The sequence below is a fragment of the Anopheles arabiensis genome, chromosome 2 (genome assembly GCF_016920715.1).
Source record: "Anopheles arabiensis isolate DONGOLA chromosome 2, AaraD3, whole genome shotgun sequence".
NCBI lineage: Eukaryota > Metazoa > Arthropoda > Insecta > Diptera > Culicidae > Anopheles > Anopheles arabiensis.
In genome coordinates this window covers 59,954,446-59,980,578 of record NC_053517.1, presented here as the reverse complement: position 1 = coordinate 59,980,578, position 26,133 = coordinate 59,954,446, and the positions used below count along the sequence as shown (strand labels likewise).

Sequence of the window (26,133 nt, the reverse complement as noted above, 5' to 3'; positions counted from 1 at the left end):
AATAACATTTCACGAAAGTTGTGTTAAAAAAATAAGAATTGCATTGTTATGTGGTCATTTAAAACGTTAGCAAAAATATGAGTTTTGAAATCCTAAGGATTTTGGAAGAATGTTGACACATTTCACAAAATATGTTGTGTTTCTATCACTGCAATGGAATGGCCCAATTTAACTTTTATAGCCTTTTTTTTAAAGAACAGAGAACATTAAACAATGAAATAAATAAGTTAATTGTTCTTCATAATCTTATTATCACATTTTAGAGCCATACTACCACTATTGTTACTACACCTCTATAGGTACGTTTACCCTATAGGGTCAAGATATTTTTCAGATCCGGTATGGGAATGGGATCAACTTCCCGACCGGAATGGATCAGGATCAGTAAAAAGGATCAGTAAGGGGTTAGGATCAGTTCCACGATCAGGTTTATGACAAATTATAATACCTATACGGGAATGGAATCAGTTCCAGCACCAGAATAAGTTCTATAAAATTTCAGGATTACATGGGTTCGGGATTAATGCATCACTTGGAATTAAAAACCACATGGAATTTGCGTTGTATTTTAAGAAATCCGTTGCCTGCAGGTTATTATATACCCCAGAAATTATCTTGCATAACCCTGTAACCGGGCCAAATTAACTAGTCTATACAAAATGCGTACAAGAGCCCGATCATCAGGGTGCAGTAACACTTGCCTATACATCTTGGCAATGGCTCCAACTAATGCAACACGGTATGTGCGAAAACGCAACAATTGATCCAGCAAATCATCTTGCACCACTGGGCCAACGCAAAGCGATTCATTAAGAGAGAAGCCACTTGTGGGTTTCGCCGAGCCAGCTTTAAATACAGGGCGGTGTGGCAAATAATAACATTCTGTAGGTTCCGGCGTTCCTTTACCTACTGCTGTCATGTGCCCAAGATCCAGATACTCTCTCATGAACGCGTGATACTCCTCCTTCACTTTTGAATCGCGTTCAAACCTTTTCTCCAGAAGGTGAAATCTGCGCTGTGCTCCTGACTTAGATTCGCCAAGCCTTAGTCCAAAGTCCGGATGACGTGGCATGCGTACGATATATCGACCTTCTTCATTTCTCTCCGTCGTCTTCTGGTACAGCTCTTCACACCTCTTTTCTTCGGGAGAGTATCCATCTTTATTTTGCAGCGATTCGATCTTCCAAAACCGCTCCATACTTTCTTCCAGCGACAACATACACACGGCTGCAGATACTTGTGACACAGGAGAATGGGGAGGAAATTGCACAGTTGCTGAGCCGGCTACGATCCAACCAAATACACTCTCGATCAGCCACGGAAGTTGATCAGATAACTGTAAACGCGCAGAGGAGGGGAACAACGAGTAATAGTGTTTAGCCCCTATGATCAAATCAACTGGCTGCGCTTTATTGAATTGAGGATCTGCTAACACGATTCCTTCTGGTATTTTCCAATCAGCGATAGATACGTCTTGAGCAGGAAGGTTAGCAGTTAACTTCAACAAAAACTTCATTGTGCAACTAAATGGTTGCTTCTTTGACACCACTTCAGCTGCGACCGCTTCTCGAGCATGAGATGTACAACTGCCAGCACCGTTGATTTTTACATTCGCTCTCTCTCGTGGTAGTTGAAGTAAACATGCGAGCCGTTTGGTCATTAAGTTCGGCTGCGACGCGCTATCCAGCAGAGCGCGAACCGGATGTTCCTGGCCAAATGCGTCAACGATAACTAATCGCACAGTGAGAAGAAAAACATGCTCATTTATCTCGATGTCTCCAGCAGCATTTTGGCTGTGCACGACAGTTTCATTTATGGCTTTGTGAGGACCGGGAGAGGCTGACATCGCCATACTAGATTCCGTTCGGCTTTCGGGTGCGCTATTCGAACCGCGATGCAACAAATAATGATGCCTCTCTCCACAATGTCTACAATTATGTACCGCAGGGCAGCTACGTACTACATGTCCTACCTTTAAACAATTGTTACATACCCTCTTCGTATGGACTATCTGCATACGTTCAGACAGCGGAAGGCGGATAAACTTGTAACAGTTTCCCAGCAGATGGTCATGTTGGCAGTGTGGGCATTTTCTCGTAGTACTCGCAACAGACGAGCACGAAGAAAGATGCGTTGGCGTTCGTCTCATCTGTGGGTAGGTAGGCTCTCTGCTTGATTGATGGTTCATGGAGATTGACTCAAGTATTCTCATTTTTCGTTGCAGGAACGCGATCAAAGTATTGTAGTCAGGCGTTTCTAATGTGGAGGCATGATCTTCCCACGTTTTTAGGGTCTCTTCTGGCAGCTTGGTGCACAGCACATACTCTAGCATGGTGCTCCAATGCTCCGTTTTCTCGCCGAGTTGCTGCAGCATTTTTACATGACGATCAAAATCGTCCACGAGCTTATGCAGGGCCACATTAGATTCCCTAGTTACACGAGCCATACAAAATATTGACTGCAGGTGTCTCTTCTTTTGCAGATAGTCATTAGCGTAGCGATCTACCAAAGACTTCCAAGCTATCTGATAATTTCCTGCGCATAATGGAACCGATTCAATGAGCTTCGCAGCTTCACCCTTTAATGCAGCGCGAAGATAATGGAATTTTTGAATTTCCATTACTTCGGAATTGTTGTGTATAAGCGCTTCGAACGTGTCACGAAAAGCAGCCCAATGCATGTCGTCTCCACTAAACTCCGGTAGGGCAATGGTAGGCAGTTTTATGCCGGACACTGCTACGCTGCTGGCAGATGAAGTAGCGGAGGACGGCAAAAGCGCACTTAATGATGCTCTCGTGACGAACAGCTTCTCTTCGATGACAGCACGAACTTGGCCTTCTTCTCCACGTAACTCTGATGTTGCCAAGTTTTCGATATGCTGCTGAACATTGTCGAATTCGGCCGCCAGATTCTCATGTTCCGCAATCCGAAACGGTACTTGGGAGCAGTCTCTAGCAGGAACGTAGTTCGACACGAAAACAGATGCTCGGTTCAATTTCTCTTCCAGGGTTAAGCGGCGGGAAAGCAGGAGCTCCATGTTGGCCATTTTTGATGCGCTGAGGACGATGAACTAAGATGACGATTTTGCGCGCGAAACCACTCGACACTTAAACCGACGTGTAGAATACGGAAATATTGGACGCGAGACGCGGAACGCGGGACGGGGTTACAACACGAACGCGTAAATGTTCAAAGAATCGTATCCTAACGTAGAAGACGATTTACACGACGAATAAATCAAACACTCACGGAAAACGTAACGCACAAAATCTTAGTCTTGATTTTTGAAAATGGTGTCCAAAAAAGGTGTGTCCAAAAAACTGTCGCAATTGCTACGCAGCAAACGTACAGACGTAGCAGGACAAAACACGGGCGCACAAACACTTTAAACCAAAAAACGCGAATCAGCAACTAGCGAAATAACGATGTGTAAGGTCCACGATTTAACCGAAAAGAATGTTCACAAATCACGAAGGAGAAAGTAGTGTCACAAATGTTCACAAAAAGACGGTACTGTGAAGGGACGGAGCACCAAATAAACGGACAAACAGGCACAAAAGTTATGTAATTAAATTTCCGCAGCAATCCTGGTCACGGTACCAATTTATGATCACGCAAACCCCTACGTTGTGTTATATTTTTATGAAAACCAGAACACGCTTTCACAATTTTACAAAACTTTATTATAACGCGCGCTGTCGAGAGCCGTTTCTCCTTCGTGGTCGGTTACAAGTATCAATATCATTATGGCAGCTTATTCCCGCGATCTAATTCCCTACCAATACACACAAAAACAGCACCTGTCAATCGTTTCGTTTATCGGTGAAACGCATATGCAAATAACGCAATTGAAATATTTCACTCGGAACTATGGGCATTTAAAAACATGAAACGTAAACAATATTGTTGTTTTTCTTAAATTATTATATCATCCAAGCAAGTTTCAAATTCATTTTATTAAATTACAATTACTAAAATTGATTGTAAAGATTCTTCAATTAAGAGTCAGCAGCATAGTGTGCAAAAGTCATAAAAACTTCCAAACAATTAAGCAAAATCACAATATCGCTTCTTAATGTACTCTTCCTTCCATGTTGCAAATTGTTTTCAGGATATATCTGAAGATGGTACAAAAACTTTAACAGCTGAAAAGTTATCGAGACAAGCGTACAATCGTTCATTACTATTGTTCGTGATCGGCCCTACGTTGTGAATATTTTATGTTAAAGTGCAGTGAAAAATGCTTAGGGTTTAAAGGTGACCGTTTGGCGTACGCGTCAGTATATTACGAATCCTTTTAAGACAGTGGTTGACAATTTTGTTCTTAGCCTAACGGACCTAACACTAATACATAGACAATTCAAACGAACGCTAACGCTTCACCCAGTGAAAATACGCACACAATATGCTGGATGAACGTAGCCCTAGCTGTCAAAACGCAACAATAACAAAAAACGTAAACATACTCCTCGCCTTGATGTACCATCAACACTAACACTAACTCAGACCTGACATAAACCGCGTGGTTTTCTTTATACAACGACGAAGCGCGGTGCACAAACATTAAATCGACAAATACGGACATTTCGGTTACGAAGCTGCTGGCAAAGTGTTATTTCCTCTCTCTTCTACTGGCAAAGGACATATTTTGGCTAACGGACGCTTAATTAAACCTTTTATCGTACGCAAGGTAACTACTCGCACCAGCCCGTCCGGACCGGGGTGCACCTCTATCACACGCGCTAACGGCCAACGGGTACTAGGCAGCAACTCGTCCATCAGGATAACCATTCGACCGGGTTGGATTTGATCTGCCTGCCTGGCAACGCGCGGGTCCTTTTGCAACTCCTGCAAGTACTCCTTTTGCCAGTGTTTCCAAAACTTCTGCACCAATAGCTGCAGCTTCGCCAAGTGCTCATGTGCATTAGTGTGTGCCATCGTCATATCAGGGTCCGGAAGTGCCGTTAATGAGGAGCCTATCAAAAAATGAGAAGGTGTTAGTGCGGCTAAATCATTGGGATCATCCGTAAGCGGTAAGAGAGGACGAGAGTTCATAGCTGCCTCGATCTGGTGCAGTACGGTGTAGTAACCCTCGAAGGAGAGCCGAGTAGCTCCGAGGTGACGGAACAGATGACGTTTGGCCGTTTTCACCGCGGCTTCCCAAAGGCCGCCAAAGTGAGGAGCTCTCGGTGGAATCATGTGCCAGGAGATTCCCTGGTCCGCGCACGATGAAGCGATGGTACTCTGCGCAGCTTCACTCGTCAAAGTCGCAAAAAGCTCTCGTAGCTCATTCCTCGCTCCCTCGAAGTTTTTCCCATTGTCCGAATGGAGATGATCCGGAACACCTCTCCTCGCCGTAAACCTCCGTAGAGCCGCGAGAAAACCGTCAGTTGACAGGTCTCCCACTAGCTCCAAATGCACCGCCTTTGTTGCAAAGCACACGAAGACACACAGGTACGCTTTCAACGATGCTGCGCGCCTATGCGCAGGTTTTAGGTACAGGGGACCTGCATAATCGACCCCGGTAACAGCAAAGGGCCGACTTGGTATAATTCGGGCAGCGGGCAGCTGGCCAGTATGCTGCTCTGCAAGAGTAGGCTGGTACCGAATACATTTTATGCAGCTCCGAACTACGCTTTTGACCAACATTCTTCCGTTCAAAGGCCAAAACTTCTCTCGTATGACTGACAGCAGCAACCGTCCTCCTCCGTGAAGAAGCATCTTGTGATCATGCTCAGCAATCAATCGAGCCAATGGATGACCCTTCGGCAGCAGTGCGGGATGTTTCGACTGATACGGCAGCTGTGACAAATTCAGTCGTCCACCAACCCGGATGATACCCTTTTCGTCCACAAACGGGGTGAGTCTTTTCAGCTCTGATTGTTTTTTGACCCTCTTTCCTCCTTGCAGATCGCGTAGCTCCTCAGCAAAAGACTCACGTTGGGCAAGGCGTGTTAAGGCATTAACTGCTGCTGCTCGCTCCCGAGCGCTGAGAACTTTACGAGATGAAACGTCCTTCAGTTGCGCATTCCCTCGGAGGATCGTAAAACTCTTCTTCCTCTTAATTGCCTTAGATGAGGGAGCATGGCAATGAATCGCATGCAATAGCTGACAACGTTCACCAGGCGAGTATAAGATGACCAATACAGAAACAATTCGTTGTGGCATACGGTAACTGCCGAAATTAACTCCTTCCTCTCTTGCTCTGCCACTTCAGGAATGCTTTGTGGATTGGGCATGGGCCAAGCATCCTGCGAATGCTCAAGCCAAGCTGGTCCATGCCTCCACGCTCGACTGTTGTTGAACTCGGACACCTCCATCCCACGCGATACCAAATCAGCAGGGTTTTCGACTCCAGCTACGTGCCTCCACTTGGCACCACTAGTGAAATGCTGGATTTCCGCTACACGGTTTGCCACAAACGTTTTCCATGTGCTCGGTGGCGCCTTGATCCAATGCATGCAGATAGCTGAGTCGGTCCAAAAATATGATGCATTTACGGCCACATCAATGGCACCTTTTATGCGGTGATGCAAGTGCGCGGCTAAAACGCAGGCGCACAGCTCCAACCGAGCAATAGTCAGATTTTTCAACGGAGCAACTTTACTCTTAGACGCTAAAAGCATGACTCGAACTCGCCCAGCGTCTTCACACCGCACATATGTGCAAGCACCATAGGCTGCAGAAGATGCATCAGCAAAAGTGTGCAGCTCGATGTTTCGCGCCTCAGGAAGCAGTATGAATCTGTCCATTCGATATTGTGATAGAGATCGTATCTCCTTCTGAAATTGCTTCCACTTGCATACGATGTCTTCTGGCAACGATTCATCCCAATCACGTGACGACACCCATATCTCCTGCATAATCATCTTAGCACGGATGATTATCGGCGCTATCATCCCCAAAGGATCGTACATTTTTGCGATGGCAGATAACACAGATCGCTTGGTGATCACATCGTCGTCTGGCTGGCACACACCTTCAAACACCAGCCAATCACCTTGTGGAACCCAACTGATGCCAAGTGTCTTCACGGCTTCGTGAGAATCGAAGCTCATTTTGGTTGTGGTTCCAACCTGTGCCTCATCCAGCCCATGCAGCACATCAACACAGTTCGACGTCCATTTCCGCAGCTCAAATCCGCCCTTTTGTAGTAGCTCAGCCAATTCAGTTCGTAGGCAGGTGGCTTCCTCAACTGATTGGGCCCCACCGATGAAGTCGTCGACGTAAAAATTCTTTCGTAGAGCGGGGCCCGCTCGTGGGTATGCATTACCCTCATCATCAGCCAGCTGAATAAGAGCGCGCGTAGCGAGAAAGGATGAAGGTGCGAGACCATACGTAACAGTATTCAGCTGGTAGGTCTGCACCGGCTGCTGCGGCTCGAAGCGAAACAAGATTCGCACCAACGGTCGATCGTCAGGATGAAGAAGTATTTGGCGGTACATTTTTGCTATATCGCCAACTAATGCCACCTTATACGTGCGGAACCGCAAAAGCTGATCTAGCAAGTCGTCCTGCACCACTGGTCCCACGCACAAAGCATCAGTCAACGAGTACCCGCTGGTGGTTTTAGAAGAACCGTCGAACACGACCCTGATTTTCGTTGTGGTGCTAGACTCCTTGAACACAGGATGATGTGGCAAATAATACGACTCAGCAGGTACTGCATCTCCATCCCGAACTAAACTCATGTGCCCGAGTTCAAGATACTCCTTCATAAACGCATGGTACTCTTCCTTCAACTTTGCATTTTTAGCGAATCTCCTCTCCAACAGATCATATCTTCGTACTGCGCTTACCTTGGAAGCACCCAGTCTGATGCCGAAATCGGGATGACGGGGTAAGCGTACGATATAACGCCCAGTCTCATTTCTCGCCGTTGTATCACGGAATATCTGCTCGCATCTTCGTTCCTCAGGCGAGTAGCCATCCTTCATCACTAATGAATCTGTCTTCCAGAATCGTTCGATGCTCTCTTCCAGCGACATCATACAGATAGCGTTTGAACTTGTTACCTGTGGTTCCGGGCATTGTAACGTAGCCGAACCAGCAACAATCCAACCAAACACACTATCAATCAATAGCGGCAACTCATCACCCAAATGAACTCTGGCTGCACTGGGGAAGAATGAATAGTAGTGCTTGACACCTATCACCAAATCAACCGGCTGCGATGTGTTGAATTCGGGATCAGCTAGCTCGAGGCCTTTTGGGATACACCAGTGACCGACACTTACAGTCTCAGAAGGCAAATTGGATGTCAGCTTGTCCATTACCAGGAACTGAACACCACAGCTGAATGGTTGCCTCCTGGAGCGTATCTCAGCAAACACTGATCCCCGAACGTCACGAGATATCTTTCCAGCTCCCGATATTTTAACGTTAGAAGGACACCGTTGTAGCTGCAGCAATTTGACAAGTTTCTCTGTCATGAGGTTGGGTTGAGAAGCACAGTCTAGCAAAGCGCGTACCGAATGCTCTTTACCATCAGCATCAACTATGCTCAAACGAACAGTGAGCAAAAACACTTCCTCCGATCGAATAGGATGCTTAGTAACGTTGAGCGACTGTGCTTGGTAACGATCATTCCTTCCTGTAGATTCTTGTCCTTCCGCATACACGAGTTTCGGTTCCGTACCGACTGCAGACGAACGATGCAAAGAGAGTGATGTCTCTCACTACAGTGTTTGCACCGGGACGATGAAGCGCAGTTCCTTGCCAAATGACCTTTTCTTAAGCAATTATGGCAAACTTTCTTCTCAATAGCTATCTGAAAACGCTCAGACAGAGGAAGACGGCAAAACTTATAGCAACTGCTTAAGGCATGATCATGCTGGCAATGCGGGCACCCTTTTGAACTGCTCGCCATGGTTGAGCAGGAAGAAAGGTGCTGTGGGGCTCACCGTACAAAACTAGGATGAGTAGCTTCTCTCGTTGCCGGATGGTTCATAGAAATCGATTCTAATGTTCTCATTTTTCTTTGCAGGAACTCAATTAGCATGCTGTAGTTCGGGCTGCTGAGGGTGGAAGCATAATCTTCCAACGTCCGTAGCGTCTCATCGGGAAGCTTGGTGCACAACACATATTCTAGCACGGTGCTCCATTGCGCTGTTGGTTCGCCAAGCTGATGCAGCATCTTAACGTGACGATCAAAATCGTCAACCAGCCTGTGCAACGATGCGTTCGATTCCTTGGTCACCTTGCCGATGTTGAACATTGCCTGTAGATGACGCTTCTTTTGTAGATACTCGTTGGCGTATCTGTCCACCAACGATTTCCAGGCAATGTTGTAGTTAGATGCACACAACGGAATCGATTCCAGCAACTTTGCAGCTTCACCTTTGAGCGCAGCTCGAAGATAATGGAACTTTTGGATAGTTAGCACCTCTTCGTTGCAGTGGATTAGTGCTTCAAAAGTGTCCCGAAATGTCGCCCATTGCATCTCATTGCCGTCAAATTCTGGAAGAGAAATGGTTGGCAGCCTCACTCCAGATGTAGCAATGGTCGATGAGGCGGGAATAGCATTATGCGATGGCCGCGACAACGCTTGTAGGCTGGCCCTCGCGGCCATTAAGGCGTCCTCAGTCGTAGCGCGAAAATGGCTCTCCATTTCGCGCGCTTCGGGTGCTGCTCCATCCTCGATCAACTGCTGCACTGTATCGAACTCTGCTGCAACACGTTCGGTGTTGGAGATGAACAAGCCAAGCCTAAATTCATCCCGCTCAGGCACAAAATTATCAGCAAATGCTATAACTCGCTGAATTTTTTCTTCCAGGGTTCGCCGTCTGGACAGCAAATTTACAGCGTTAGCCATATCAGTCTCGTAATGGCAGATGGAACAATGGCGCTAAAAACACAGGACACTGAACACGAAACACAAATTCACAAATGTTCTGTCCGTGCGTATGATCAATTATCACACCAATCAAACAATTACACAATGTTCAACAATCAAGTCACAACACGCAACAAGCACTGGACAACGAATTTCGAAAGAAACTGTTCGTTGTCTATGGTCGGTGACGAAAAAACGTAAAGTCAACAGATTTTTACACGCAGCAAAATCACAAAAAAAACGAGCAACAATTTCACTTCACAATACACCAATCCTGGTCACGGCACCAAATGTTCGTGATCGGCCCTACGTTGTGAATATTTTATGTTAAAGTGCAGTGAAAAATGCTTAGGGTTTAAAGGTGACCGTTTGGCGTACGCGTCAGTATATTACGAATCCTTTTAAGACAATGGTTGACAATTTTGTTCTTAGCCTAACGGACCTAACACTAATACATAGACAATTCAAACGAACGCTAACGCTTCATCCAGTGAAAATACGCACACAATATGCTGGATGAACGTAGCCCTAGCTGTCAAAACGCAACAATAACAAAAAACGTAAACAACTATTATGAGGCTTTACCGACAAATAAGGCCAGGTCAGACAAATTGATAGCGTATTTCATTTCATTTCATTTCATTTCATTTATTTAATACAATATCCGCCATCAAGGCTAAATAAAGCAGACTTAAAACTAAATAAACCCTAACAAATAAACAAAATAATTCATGAAAAACTAAGCCTAACTAGCCTAGTCTTGATCTAGCAAAAAAGAAAAGAAAAAAAACAAGGGTAGAGCGTAGAGACTATCATAAACTTAACAAAAAAAAAGAGAGTAATAGAAAACTAAGGAGAATAATTAAAGGGAATTAGAAGAAAAAATCCGGTTACGGGAAGAGTTAAGAGAGGAGTCGAAATCAAAGAGATAGTAAAAGTGGTTAAACAACCTGAAACAGGACAGAAGAGGGTCATTGAAAGTATAAAGAGTATGACGTGTTTCAATTGACAGAGGATCACGTGGACGAAGAGAACGAGAGGGAACATACAGCGAGATGGACGAGAGTAAATCAGGAGCATCAGTAGCAGAAAGTAATAAGCCACGAATAAAACAAGCCTGAGACACTTGGCGGCGGAAGCTTAAAGAGTGAAGATTGAATAACTGCAATCGCGTTTCATAGGGAGTTAGTGAGGCAGCACCGAACAAACGACGAAAGGCTATCCTGGCAAAGAGGCGCTGAATGCTTTCAATTCTCGAACAGCCATCAATAGTGGGAGGATTCCATATGATACTAGCATATTCAAGAATAGGCCTTACCAAAGCACAATAAAGGATTCTTAGGATGCTTTGATCTCTAAAAATAGAGGTAAAACGTAAGATAAACCCAAGGGTTCGATTTGCTTTTAGTAGCACCTCATCAACCTGCAGTTTAAAGTTAAGACGACAGTCAAGTATAATACCAAGGTCACGGATGGACATAACACGAGAGAGGGACGAGTTAGATAGAGTATAGTTGAAAAAATAGGAGAAAGAGAGTGAGAGAAAGAAATAATAGAACATTTTTCAGGGCACAGGCGAAGTAAATTGGATGAACACCAATGAACAAAAGCTTTAAGGTAATGCTGAAGTCTCAAACAATCAGAAGAAGAAGACACAAGTAAAAAGATTTTGATATCATCCGCGTAAAGGAGATGACCATCAGGAGGTAAAACATTACAAACATCATTGATGAACAAAGAAAACAAAAGTGGACTTAGCACACAACCCTGAGGGACACCTGACGCAGATAAGTACGACCCGGTTTTAACCCTGCATGATCGATTACTTAAATATGAGGACAGCCAGCTAATAATGCCATCACCAAAACCAAGTTTAAACAATTTAGCTAATAATAAAGAGTGAGGTAAACTATCAAAAGCAGCATGAAAGTCGGTGTATATTGCATCAAGTTGGGTACCGGCCTCAAAAGATCTAAAAATATTGGAAACAAAAGACATGAGATTAGTTGAAGTAGACCTACCAGGCATAAACCCTTGCTGTTTAGGGCTTATAGCTGACCTACAACTATGAAGTATGGTTGGAAGGATACATAGCTCAAAAGTTTTGGCTGTGGCGCATGTTTGGGTTATCCCACGATAATTAGAAACCAAACCAGAAAAATCCAACAGGATTTCCAAAGAGCAGGAAAAACCCCAAGAGAAAGTGAAAGGTTGAAAATGGTGGCTCAAACATTTGGGAAAAATGTGCAGAAAATAGCTCACAGATCTCAACAGGCGTAGAGGCAGTTCGAGAATCAAGTACCATTTCATTAGGTAACGTATTGCACCCTCTTCGTATCCTAACAAATTGCCAGAAGGATGCTGGATCAGAACGGAAACGCGATTGCAGTCTACTCGAATAGGCCTCAAAACGAGCCCTGTTGTATAGTCGATGCGCAGAGGCAGCGTACTTAAATAAACGAAAGTAGAAAGCAGATCGGTTCAGACGATACCTGCTAAGATATTTCATTCTATCCTTTTTCAGGTTGCGAAGAGTACGATTGGACCAGGGAGGATTAGGAGGATCGAACAATAGGTGTACATGAAAGAAGTGCAGAGGTTAACAAAGCATTAAACGATTGGACAGCCTCGTCGACCGATGTACATTGATAAAAAAAGACCAGTCGGAACGAGATAGATTTGAATTAAGTTTACTATAGTCTGTGAGCCGAAAATTATAACGAACACTCAATGAATTAGGAGCAGAAGGTAATACAATCTTAACCCTACTAGCCCTAAATAAAGAAGACGGTAACGCAATTTCTAGAGCAGGATGATGAGCATCCTGGGGCAGGAGCAGTGACGAAGCAGGATACACAGAACAACAAGCAGCTGCAGCAGAGTTGGAGAGCACCAGGTCCAAATAATGATTTAAATGGTTATGCACCCCGTTCAGCTGATAGAGTTCATGCAAGTTTAACATATCCAAAAAGCAGGAACTGGATGTATTCGAAGAAATATGTGGCACATAATGTCTTATAGCTGAAGATGAATCTGGCCTTACTGCGGTAGAAAGCGACCACTCTAACGCAGGTTGATTGAAGTCACCCAGAAGGATAAGATGATCATTCGGTTTCATTTGCATGTATGCATCACTGATGAAAGCAGAAAGGGATTCCAAATAGTTGCGGTCGCTGCTCAAATACTGTGGCACATAAACAATCCCCACATAAAGACGAAACTTAGAAAAAGAAACACGTATACATAAAGCTTCAAGCGTGGGATGATTAATGTTAAGTGCCACAGAAGGATATCGAACGGAACATGCAAGTAGCACACCACCCCACGAGAACGTTCATTGTATAACCTGCTTCGATCGCAGCGGTATATGTTGTAGGCATCACTATCAAGGACCATGTTGGATGGAATCGATTCATTTAACCAGGTTTCAGTAAGGGCAACATTTTGGTAATATATCACGAATGGGTCTATTAATTGTGAGCTATCCGTTTGGCAAACGGGCTGATCTGTGGTGAGCGGTTCTTGTTGCTGAGATTGGATTGTGAATGAAGCCCCACCCCCGGTGATAACTGAGGCGGTGTGGGAGGAAACTCCAGTTGAATAGCCTCTAGGATCTCGGTCATCTGGGATGGTGATAGAATCCCGCGCTGTGGGGGTGGCGATCGATGTTCCAAAAAATGATCCGGATGAGCAGTAGTTTTTGGCACAGCTGAAGAGCAATTTTCACTATTTTTACGATGCGAAATAAGCTCAGAAGGGTCAAATCGAGCCCTTTCATGTACACGTTGCTTTGGTAGGCCACGAGCAACAAACTCCCGAACAGTAAGTGAAACTGGCCAAATAATAGACCGCAGCGCAAGCTCCTTAAGAGATTTAGGAACACTCACTTTGAACGATATGAAGGACAGCGAGTCCAGGTTCACACCCTTTTTCGTGAGACGGTAAACGATATTAATCGTCCGTTGGTAGCACAGCTTTAAGCCACACACGCATATCATCAGCGGAGACATGCGATTTGATGTTCGTGAAGTATAACCATACTTTCTCGGCTATGCCCGTGTTGGTGGTGTTTTGGTTCAAAACAGGATCAGAAGATGCTTGTGTATATGTTCGATAGTTTCCAGCACTAACATCACTAGTCGGCTTAGTACGATGATTGTAGTGGTTACAGTTGTCAGAATCTTCCACAGTGTTGGTATCGTTCGCAGCTTGGATATCAGCAGTGAGCTCCGTTGAGTTAGTAAATGTACGGCGAGCGGAAGCTGTCTGCGAAAGTCGTTCTGGATGTATTTGTGGCATTGAGCGACGATACATTAGTGGATGTGTGCGTTCGCGATGCGTTGCTAACAGACGGCTTAGCTAATATGGGTGCTAGCGCTCGCTTATCAACGAGAGCGAGGATCTCAGGAAGCAAATCGCTCTTGATAGCCGATCTAAGAGAAGAGAGAGATGAGTCAATTGTGGTGAGAATATCTGCTTTCACCAATTCGAGTAGGGCTGCTATCTCACTTGTGAGAAGTGAATTTGTGCCATTGCGAAACTCGTGACATGTTTTGCACAACCACAATAACTGATTATTACGCCCAAGCTCACGAGTAGAATCACGGGACAACCCCGTGCAATGGGTGTGATGGTTGGAACCACAAACACCGGCACAAGACACCGAATTAGCACTATCGGTGGGTGCATTGCAGGTTGAGCACTGCATAACGATGACTCAGCACAAACTGATGAGTGACAGGAGCAGAAACGAAGCCAAACACTTTCTCGGCAAAAATGTTGAATTAACAGAAAAACTCCAGTGCAACTTTATATTAATCGAAGGCACGCACTAGCCAGTACGAACAACTCAGCAGCACCACTGTTGCAAATGTTGAAATTCCAGAAATAACACGGCAAAACAGCATAAAAAATCAGGAGCACGAGGAAGACACATCCACTCAGTTTGACAGTCAATTTCTCTCTCAAAATAAAAAAGCTCCTAGAAAATCGTTGCATCTTTAAAAAGCAATAGTGTGTAACCATTGTTCTCGTACAATCAACAGTCAGGTTTTTATGGAATTATTCGTTTCTATTTTATAATTTCTCCTCAAATTTGACCATATTGAATGGTCCGACAATCCATGTTATGGTGATGAAATTTGGAAGAGTTCAACGATATGAATTGTCATATTAAAATATGTTCAGCTAATTTTAATGAATAGGATCTTCCTATCTTTCAAAATCACGCAAATATTTTCTCGGGCCTGACTGCATATTGTGGCAGGCCAGACTTTGCCGACCGCTACCGACAGCTTAATTAGTTCAAATTTTACGCGATCATTCATATCGATATTTCCTTTCCGTCGACCCTTCCAAATCTGATCTAAAACCCTTCAACAGCTTGCCTTTCCACCATCACTTCATCCAGTCCACAATTTTGACTGGGACCTCAAAGATTAGCCGAGGCACGAGTTCTTAGTTTTTGCGTGATAACATAGACACAGGCCAAATTAAAGAGCGCACACATCGACAACGGCATCGATTCTTGAATGAAGCCTCAACAGATAAAAAGAGCGTGCTTGGTGTCAGCCAATTTTTCTTGCGAATTCCTACAGCTACGAACCGTTGTGAGATCGGGTTCAGAGCCTTTTATTGTCGTATGTGCATGAAGTTTGCGTGAGGCATCTCTTGTAACGGATTTTCGCTTTACCCAACTCGTGCGTAACGTTCAATGCATTTGATCCAACGCTTTGGGCCAACGATGATGAAATGATATTGTTTTGAGCTGTGGGCATGTATTGCAGCGTTCTGCGCTTCCAATAAGGTAAAAATATCTCACATGTTAAAAAGGCAAATGTTTTCTGCTTCTGATAGTAAAATGCTTCTGTTAAATAAAATAAATATGCTTCTGATAGGTCTGGTAGTTATAGTAAATTTGATTGTAAACATAACCCCCGGGGGGAAAATGAGGGTATATTGGGTTGACAACACCGAATGGAAGGGGCCCCTCAATCGACGGGATCATCAACAGGGCCCCAGATGGCCGAGGCAATGGAGATTGTTCTTCGTATTATGGCTGTGTATGGCTGTATGTAGATGCAGCTGTAACGGTTTTTGGTCTTGTTGTATTCGCAAAAATTGAAATAGTCGATAAAAACCATGTATAAATGAACATGGTACATAGGTTCCTTGAGTATTTTTATACCATTCCCCCCTTCCTTCTAACTGAAACCTTTCCCATTTCCCCTTCTCTTCGGTTACAAACTTGATGTGTTCGATTAGGGCCAAGAATGAAAATTTTAGTTTTTGCATTAAAAGACACACACAATCCACTATCCCAGGCCAGGAATGTGAATACTATTTTTCGTGTGAAACAGCTGTCTGCTTTCGGCACACAATCGCAAAACGGTAGCAGGGGCCCCATATACAAGAACAGGACGGTTCATCCCAGCCAAGAGCGCACACAATGACATCGATTTAACCATTTCTCGAATGAAACCTCAACCCACTGAAGCACCGTTGACCAAACGACCTTCCTAGGCTTTTTAAAGCGACGCGAGCTTGGTGTCAATTTTTCCTGCTAATTTCTCCGGCTACGAGCCGGTGTATTGAAATTTTGTGTAGGGGCCTTTAAATTTTTGTCAGTGTATGATGTGTGCTAGTGGCTGTTGTAACGGGGTTTGTTTGTGGTTAAACGCAGCGTGTTCTGTGTTCTGTGCATTGGATTTTAGCAGCAAGTGTCTCCGCGTTTTTTTGGTGAGCTCGTGCACCGACCATCCACACCAAAATACCAAATGGACGGGATCCCTTATTGACGGGGCCCCTTATTGACGGGGCCTCTTTACCGACGTGGGCCCTTACCGACGGAGCCCCTTCATCGAAGAGTCCACATAATCGTTGGGGCCCCGTAAACCACCTTTGAGTTTTGGCTTCAGTATAGCTTTAACGGTTGTTCATCTTGTCTTCACGCAAAAAAGCAGGCACGCTCCACGATCTCCGGCTTGAGATGTGAATACCATTTTTTGCGTGAAAACAGCTGTCTGTTTTCGGCACACATCTGCAAAACAAGTGAAGGGGCCCCCAGACAAACACAGGCACGTTTCATCCAAGTCAAATTGAAAAGCGCACACATCGATATCGATGGAATCGTTTCTCGAATGCAACCTCCACCCACTGGAGCACTGTTGCTTGCTTAATGTTAGTCAATTTTTCCTGCTAATTTAACCGGCTTCGAGCCGGTGTATTGATATTGTGTTTCAGGGCCTTTAAATTTTTGTTTGGGTGTGTTGTATGCTTGTGTTGTGTAACGAGTTTTCGGTGGTAGTTAAGCGCAGCGTTGGGTTTGGGTGTCTCGTGCACAGGCCATCCACACCAGCAAAAATTGACGATTTCTCGCTCTGTCCAATACTTTGCGCCAACGATGATGAGGTATTGATTTGAGCTGTGCGCGCGTGTCGCAGCGTTCTTCGCTTGCGACTTTGATGCAAGTATTGGCAGATTTCTTAGAGCATTAAATGTGCTGCTTTGAGTAGTATGGGGCCCTGGGTTTTCTGCAGTTCGGGGCCCTCGTCATACAGTGCTTGAAGCGATGGGAAAATTAATTAATTAAAAATAAGTCTATTTGAAATAGATGGTAAAAGTCCCATTCAGAGGGGGGGGGGTAGAATCGATACGAAGTCGAACATCCACATTGACGGGGCCCCCTAGATCGCCGGGGCCCCTGGCGGCCGCCCAGTCCGCCCACCGTTTAACGCGCCACTGTGCAGTCCAAGGGGTACGAAAGTGACAGCTCTACAGTATAACCGAACATGTCAACGCCTACTTCCGAACAATTCTACATCTCGCTGAAAGAGTCTATTATTTTATTTTTATTTATTTATTTACATAACTGCTGTCTGAATTGAATTCTTAACAACATACCTATTAACTAAACTTATTAAATATTTGCTCGGAGGATGGATCGGAAGGATGGTAAGGAGAGGTGATGGTCAAACAGGTGTGCGCAGGAATTAAACAATCTCACAACACGTAATAAAGGGTCATTTAAACCAACTGAAGTGCGTCGATTTGGAACAAATAAAGGAGCACGAGGGCGTAAGGAACGAATTGGAACATAGAAATGCAGGGATGAAAGAATGATATGTGAATCCACAGCATTAGATATGAGCGAGGCAACAAACATTATTTGGGAAATATGACGGCGTTTCTCCAATGAGTCCAGACCCAACAGCTGGCATCTTTGCTCATAGTCCGGTAGGGTATCTGACGTGAAGCCGGGCATTTTGCTGACAATATACCGAGTAAATGATCTCTGCACTCTTTCTATGCGGTCAATCGATGTAAATGAGGTGGGACACCAAACAACAACACAGTATTCCAAAATCGTATTACTTCGTTCGTATTACTAACGAACAATATAACGCTTTTAAACACAAAGGGTCGGTTATGCGGATTGAAAAACGTTTTATCATACCGATTGTTTTACGAGCCTTATTAACGGTAACGTCAATGTGATCGAGGAAGGATTATATGCCTTAACGAATGGTTCTCCAGCCACGGAGCCCCAACGACCATCTTTCCTGGGGCCCTTGTCGCTAATACTCTGTCCACTTGTAGACATACGGCATACTACAGACTAGAGATCTTCGGCAACCGCCTAGTCCGCTTACCGTTAGATCCGTCACTGGTTCATGACGGTGTTTTTTTAACGTAGAGGTGCATCCTTCCCCCTGCCTGCAGCATATGCATCGGGCAGGAGGCAGTGTGGCATTATGCAAGTTGTCGGCTGGATAGAAGCGGTCCCGCGGCTACGCCATCATTCCGCACATCTCAACAGCATGGGTTCTAACCGCGTATGAAGCGTCCGCCAAAGCAAGGGCTGACTATCCGGATACGTGGTATTCAAGTCCTGAAAAGGCCGGCATGATCGCGTAGGCTATTACGCCATCAATAATAATAAGAAGAACTTAGCATAGCAGTCCACACCCGGGGAAGAGTTTGTCTTGATTTTGTTGTTGCAGCGGGGTGTTCCGCTGTGGAACCCATTCCAAGGCATTGCCGGTCGCACGGCGTCACGATACCGACTCCAAGCCAACAAACCGCCAGATTCTGGACGGACAGGTGCAGCACCATACGCTCACCGTAATAAACAAAATCAGAATCCTCTTTTGTATGAATTCAATTCATAATGTTGTTTCCATTTGCATCCGCTAGCTGAATTGGAAAGAAACGTGCTACATATGGCCTGCAACTATATTAGTGTGAATCAATATGGTTTTGTACCCAGGCGATCTACAACGACTAATCTGCTAGAATTTGTTAGCAAATGCCATAAATCTATCGATACCGGTTTACAGCTAGATGCTATTCATACGGATATCAAGGCTGCATTCGATAGTGTATCGCACTCCATCTTGTTAGCGAAACTCGAGTGTCAAGTCGAGTCCAGTGCATGCATGTTCTGGAGTCCCGCAGGGCTGCAACCTGGGTCCTTTGCTGTTCCTTCTTTTCAACAACAACGCGACGTTGATCCTGAATTTTTCGTGTTATTCGTGAACCAGAAGACCACGCCCGACTGCAAACTTCCTTGCATGAGTTCCAGTGTTGGTGCAACCGTAATGCTTTATCCCTATGCACACATAAATATGAAGCCATCACTTTCAATCGTTCTCGCTGCCCATCATTGTATGAATATGCGCTTGATGGACACTCTTTGGCGCGAAAACAATGTGTTAAGGATCTAGGTGTTTTGCTCGATACAAAACTATCATTTAAGGATCAGCTGGATCACGTAGTAGCCAGCAGCAATAGAATGCTAGGACTAGTTATCAATATGACTCGCGAGCTTAATGATATACCTTGCACCAAGGCAACTCACTTATCCGGTCGTTGATGGAATATGCAAATATCGTATGGTGGCCAACTGCAGCGCGTCCGTTAGCTCGATTGGAATCAATCCAGCGCAAAATTACACGATTTGTACTTCGCTCATGGAACCAAAGTCTCGATTACCGGACTAGGTGGTTACTACTCGGGTTACCCACCCTAAGTGAGCGAATACGAAAAGCCAGGTTGTCGTTCATCACGGGACTTCTCGACGGCCGTATTGACTCTCCGTTACTACTGGCTGCCATCAACTTGTACATTCCGGCCAGGCCGCTCCGGACTCAGGCAATGTTGGCCCTCGACGACCGTAGAACCCAATTTTTCTCCTCTGACCCGTTCCTACTCATGTTATTTGTTATTTATTTGTTATTTATTAACTAAAATTCAACGGACCGCAAGTGGCCCACTTGAAGCGAATTCATTTACATTCATTCATTATAACATAGTCACATTTCGGTCATTCATTAGTCACGCTTAGTCTTAAGTAATATAATTAACATGTAAAAGGTCGCACGACACGAATACTATTTAACAATGCGGTGCGCGACATGTCAGGTTGATGACGATCACAAATAACATTAAACTCACGGCACATACGAATAAACGGATCAGAGGAGCCAAAGCGAGTGCGGCGTTCCTCCACGTCAAGTAGCGATCTAGCTCGGAGCGATCTCGGCGGGACATACATGTTGAGCCTCGAAAGAAGCGCGGGCGAGTCGATCCGATTGTCAAGAAGTCCCATCTTCACGCAGTATGTGCGACCAGCAAGATAGGAGCGCATCCAGGCCAGCAGCTGCACAGGCAGACCAAGCGTTTCGAGCTTTGCGAGCAGCAAGGCGTACGGAACGCTATCGAAGGCAGCCTTGATGTCCGTGTAGACTGCGTCGATCTGCGAGCCGGCATCGATGGTCCTGTGGCAGAGGCTAACGAACTTAATCAGGTTGGTGGTGGTTGAACGCTGAGGGACAAATCCATGTTGAGCTGTGCTAATGTAGTTCGAGGCAGCTGCGAGGAGAGGTTCGTACACCAGGAGCTCGAAGACCTTAGCGCAGGCACAAAGCGATGTAATGCCACGGTAATTACATGCATTTGATTTGTCCCCCTTTTTGTGCACTGGAACAAGCCACGAAGTTTTCCAGCAGGCAGGATAGATGCCCGAACGCAGCGAGTCGCGAAAAATCGAGGCCAGGATAGGCGCGATGGTGGTGCCACAACGCTTAAACGTGGAAGCCGGGATCCCGTCAGGCCCTGGAGCACACGAAGATTTCAGATTTCATAGCATCCACCGGTACGTTTGATAATGCGTCGGCTATCTGCATCTCATCAGTTACAGCTGGAAGGAAGGTGGCGGCAAAGCGCGAGGCAAAAATATCACATACTGCAGACGGATTGTTGCCGTTGCGCCCGTTGTAACTGACGGAGCTAGGAAAACCAGAGGATTTCCGACGATTCTTTGCGAAGTTCCACAGTACACGTGAATTGCCGCGGCAGCGCAAAACCGTACGCCGTACGTGCCCCAGGTAGCGGAACCTGTTATAGCGCCGATAGAGAGAGTGCGCAGTATTATAGTTGCGCAATGCAGCGGGACACCTACGCAACAAATAATCGCGATACGCGGCAGCTTTAGCCGTTTTGAGCCTGCGCAGCGTTCTGTCACCCCAAGGGGGGCCTCATTTAGGTCGTTTCACCGGCGTGCATTCATTCAGGGCTTGCTTGCTTGCTTCATGAACCGCTCAAAATCTTTCACAGCGAGGTCAAGAGTGGCGTAACGGGAACAATCGAAGACATTCGCGAACGAGGCGATCATCGGCAGGAGCCTGTTAAAGTCCGTCCGCGCGTAGTCAAGGCGTGATGTTAGCGCAGGAACGGCTGATTCCTATCGTGGTAGCGGGATGGCCAACTCAAGCGCAGGAGGATAGGTGTCAATTGCTAACAGCGGGGTGAGGCAAAGTTCAAGCGGAAGGCAAACAGAAGCAACAGCATTATTTGCAAACACCAGGTCTAAGACGCGTCCGCTGGTGTTAAGATGACCATTGATCTGGAAAAGTCCGCTATGATGCATCTCGTCCATAAACAGAGCGGAGAGAGCCGATCGCGTACGTGGCTCATAATGCAGAAATGCCAAATCCGGATCATGCTGAGCGGCTGACCAGGAGACGAGAGGTTAGTTGAAGTCTCCTAACAGGAGTAAACCGTCTCCGGGATGCATAGTTGAGCATAATGAGCGAATGCAGTTTTCGATTTCACGGAGCGTGGCAGCATTTGCGCCAAGTCTAGGCGGGAGGTATGCAGCAATGATGAATAGTCGGGAATTGCCTAGTTGTATTACAACGCACACTAGCCCAAGCGATGGATGCACCGTTGTGTGTTCCCGTGACGTCAGAGACATGTACTGTTGTCAACACTACGATCGCATCGGTAGACTCGGAAGCTATCGTCAAACAGCAAAGCCGAAGGTAGACTAGGATCGAGCCAGGTTTCCGTAAGCACTATTACATCGAAATTGGATTCCAACACCGACAGGCGAAACTCATCGACCTTCGTGCGCAGTCCCCGCACGTTTTGATAGTAAACAGAGGCAGTGGAACGGGCAGTGCGAAGCGCATTAGCAGCAGGAACATAACAGGTAGGTGTTTGTGCAGACTTAACAGAGGTTCGTCTATTCGTGAAAGAAACGGTCAAGTGTGGTCTGTTGTAAGTTGGTGTTGGAAGTGCGGCGAATTAAAAGCGGGCCGTCAATGAGTGTTGAATTAGGACCATGAGTGGTGTCATTCAGCGTGTGTTCTCCCAATTGTGGTGATGTTAGTGTTTGAGCCTGTGAAGTTGATGCGTGTGCCGGTGAGTGATAGACAGTGGATGTTGGTGTGCGAGGCATCGAACGGCGATCGATGACAACAGGTGTGCGTGTGAGAGAACGGTGTTTGATTGGTGACGATGAGTGTCCATGCTCTCGTTGACGGGATTGTACAAATTCACGTACACCAATACCGACAGGCCAGGACGATGGGGCGAGTGCTGCGTCACGAAGGGCGGCCGGTACTCTCACTTTGAAAGAAAGCCAGTTTACGCTGTCAACACTGACTCCCTTCCTCAGCAAGCAGTATGCTAGGACGTCATCGGTGGCTAAACGGCGTTTCACAGAAGCGACCACTTGCTCCACGGTGACGGCAGTGGACAAGCGAGATAGTCGGATCCATATTCTGTCTGTGGCCGGCTGGGGAAACGCTGCTCGAAGCGGTGACGATAGCGTATCGGTTCCCATGAGTTCTTCCGGTAGCGTAGACGGGGGTGGGATGCCGACTGTAGTGTTAGTGTACGCGCTTGGCGATGACGCTGCATACATGTTATTTTGACGAATGTTTACGTTTTTGTTGACATCAGGGGACATAGAATCCTCGATGATACGCCGCCGCTTTCTACCCGCAACGGGCCGAGGATCGGTATTGCATAGCTGAGGTATGGGTGCATTTTGCAGTAGAGTAAATCCGCTGCGCACCTCGGCGATAATCGGTTCAATAAGCTTCCCCACAGCCGCAACAGTTGAGGTGAGAGCAGCTTGAAAACCGACCTGAGCCCCGATCTCTTTGACTGATCGGCATCGCGGATTTTTCAGGATATTGGTGCACCTAGTGCAGCTCCAGTGCAGATCGATGTGAGTCAGGACCGCATCAATCAGCTCGGAAGACAGCCTGCAACAACCGCGGTGAAAAGTAGCCTCACAGTACGCACAGCCGACGATACAGTCGGCAGCATCCAGTGGCACAGCACACGCGAAACAGAAAGCCGCCATCGCGAAATTATGCGCGGTTTTGATCACACCACCGTTAATCCGGATTAAAAACGTTAATACACAGTCGTGGGTCAATGAAATAACACACTAACGCGCAACAGTAACAGGAAGCAGTTTGGTAGTCAATTGAACGAGTATTAACTTGGTACGTTAGAAAATACACTTAAATATTTTTGGAAAAACGCGGAGCACAGCGATATGCGACCGAGCAGTTAGACGTCAGACGTCAGAATGCCATCCATGCCGTGCTTTCAACGCCGTCAGCGACGCTTTTGAGTCGAGGATTTCGCAAACTGAGTTTAATGATCGTGTTTCTGTGTTAAATTTGGTTCCATAGTGCACATTTTTATGTTTTATGTTATTGTAATCAATTGAAAAACACTCATTGTAAAACATTGCTAAAATGGTTCGAGAGGGCATTAGTGTACATCGATAGACAAATAAACAAAAACATAAACATAAACATATCACACACACAGAATCAGAATCAGAATATATGTTTATTGATATTTTTCTATTAAGTTCATGAGTACATTTGTTTTGCGAGATTTAGCGTAACGCTCGCTTTTCACCGCTGTAGAGCATTTTGCCAAGAGGCAGTTTGTTTTGGTTTTAGAAAGCATGGTGTTAGGCTTAGGGCCTTTTGTTACGCTATCTTAACTTAAACTAACTTATCTACTTAACACCAGTGGCGGATTTTCCTATAAGCGGACTGAGCGGCCGCGGGGGGCCCCGGCTTAAAGGAGGCCCCGAGCTAAACCTCCACATGTTAGTTCACTTTTATAAGCGATTGATTTTTTGTTATTAATGCACAAATAATCGGAAGACTAAATCATTCTCAAAGCAGTACATTCTTACAAGTAAGTGTGTGGAATGTGTTGATAACGTTTATAGCAATTAAAAGATGTTACGAACTTTGGAGATAATTTTTGAAGGCCAAAACAAATTTTACATACTTATGCACTCTTCCATATTCAAAACAATAAATCCTCTCCTGATAATAAGTCATAAAAAAGCTCCTGGGACGATTAATTTATATTTTTAAGAACTTCCTAAGCGATCTCGATTGCAAAGACGAAAAGACTACAAATACGCAAGTGCAGGATAATCATTGTCGGACGCTTGGATTTCAGACACATTTCATGTATCTGTGAAACAGGAAATCACACAAGCTTTGTATAGTGGCTTTCTCAGCTCATGTATATGAATGAGCAATCAAATGTATTGCAAACTCTGCTATAAAAATACAAAAGTATAAATGAGTACAATTCAGATTTTTTTGTTTGGTTTTTCCGATATCCCTTTATCTAGATATACCTAAATCTGTACTGAAATTCTCAAAGTCTGGAGTTTTGATAACTACAGTTTATAATTTCATTGTTCATTGATTCATTTCAATATGAAAGACTCTTAGCTTAGAAAAACGACCTAATGCGTACTTGTGTTGAAAAACTACTACAGAGATTGAAATGCTTCTTTATACCAAACACTACTAACACTAGTATAGCTAGTATTTGAATATAGTTTTGATTTTTGCACTACCGGAAACAACGAGGATGCACATCCTAAAAATATGCAAAATATGTTAGCTTGATTACACTAAGACTATAGATGCTATTTGGGCCAGTCTGGTGGTACAGTCGTCAACTCGTACGACGTAACAACATGCCCGTCATGGGTTCAAGTCCAGAATAGACCGTGCCTCCATACGTAGGACTGACTATCCTGCTACGGTAACAAAAAGTCACTGTAAGCCAAGCCCACTTCACTAGTGGGTACAGGCAGGCCTTTACCGACAACGGTTGTTATGCCAATGAACAAGAAGATAGATGCTATTAAAATAATGAACTAACTGCCATAAAAAACGACAGAAGAAAATTAATCCCTAGCGAAATCAGGATAACATATTTGGTATTCGTAACAAGATATTAAAAAAATGCGATATTATTTTCTGGACTTTTAAGGAAACCAGGGGCCCCAACTCTATCCCCTGCTTAGGGCCCCGAGATGGATAAATCCGCCTCTGCTTAACACTATTAGTGTTGCAACTGCAACTCCGTCGGCTCCTCGACGGCGGCGAACAAGATATAACGACCGTTTTATTAACGTACAAAACTTTACTTTATTTAAAAAAGGATCGACCGATTATAAACTCACAAGCTTGGATTTTAGTAGTTTTAAAAAACGCGGTCTATCGTTCGCTAACTTTTAAAGAGACCGTTTGTTCTGCGCACGGTGTATTTATCCTCTTTTTTCCCGCGATGGCCGTTGCGCCATTGCGTTACGCAGCGAACGTTGCCCTTTCTGAAATGTTCGAAATTCGAAGATCGATCTTGTCACCCTATCTAAACGTCTAAACCTATCTCCTGTCATTTAGCTTGTTTACATTCCGCATGCCATAATAAGGGACACGCGGTTTGTCGGCACGGTTACTCGTAACATTCTCCCCCCCGGTAAGTCGCTCTCAGCGGCTTAGCTTCGTTGTGCCGACCTCCAATATAGCAACATTTACTGCCGGTCTATCTAACAAACCACTATTTGTCTGTATAGTTACGCGCCGCACTTGATTGTCAGCAGCTCGATACACCTTTACAATTCGTCCCCTAGGCCAGCAGTTCCGCGGGTTGTTTCCATCCGCAAA

At 45.2% G+C, this 26,133-nt stretch overlaps 3 protein-coding genes across 3 annotated transcripts; all 3 read right to left on the bottom strand.

The window, feature by feature from the left end:
- Positions 1-3,166: 3,166 nt before the first annotated feature.
- On the bottom strand, positions 3,167-7,988 carry LOC120908810. The gene is made up of 2 exons (XM_040320200.1): positions 6,674-7,988; positions 3,167-3,204 (listed from the first exon to the last, which is right to left on the bottom strand). Exons 1-2 carry the CDS (start codon positions 7,986-7,988, stop codon positions 3,167-3,169), a joined length of 1,353 nt encoding a protein of 450 aa, XP_040176134.1.
- A 911-nt stretch (positions 7,989-8,899) lies between these two features.
- Positions 8,900-9,814, bottom strand: LOC120908805. Its single transcript, XM_040320187.1, has one exon. It carries the CDS (start codon positions 9,812-9,814, stop codon positions 8,900-8,902), a length of 915 nt encoding a protein of 304 aa, XP_040176121.1.
- A 12,547-nt stretch (positions 9,815-22,361) lies between these two features.
- Positions 22,362-23,734, bottom strand: LOC120908798. The gene is made up of 2 exons (XM_040320172.1): positions 23,711-23,734; positions 22,362-23,579 (listed from the first exon to the last, which is right to left on the bottom strand). Exons 1-2 carry the CDS (start codon positions 23,732-23,734, stop codon positions 22,362-22,364), a joined length of 1,242 nt encoding a protein of 413 aa, XP_040176106.1.
- Positions 23,735-26,133: the final 2,399 nt, after the last annotated feature.

Bases quoted from the DNA above. Each gene is read 5' to 3' on its own strand.
- LOC120908798 (XM_040320172.1), bottom strand. From the start codon at position 23,734: ATGGATGGCATTCTGACGTCTGAC. The intron at 23,580-23,710 runs GTCTAACTGCTC...GTTGCGCGTTAG, and splicing joins ATGGCATTCTGACGTCTGAC to TGTGTTATTTCATTGACCCA.
- LOC120908810 (XM_040320200.1), bottom strand. From the start codon at position 7,988: ATGTCGCTGGAAGAGAGCATCGAACGATTCTGGAAGACAGATTCATTA. The intron at 3,205-6,673 runs GTGCTTGCACAT...CTTCTACGTTAG, and splicing joins TGCATCTTCTGCAGCCTATG to GATACGATTCTTTGAACATT.
- LOC120908805 (XM_040320187.1), bottom strand. From the start codon at position 9,814: ATGGCTAACGCTGTAAATTTGCTGTCCAGACGGCGAACCCTGGAAGAA.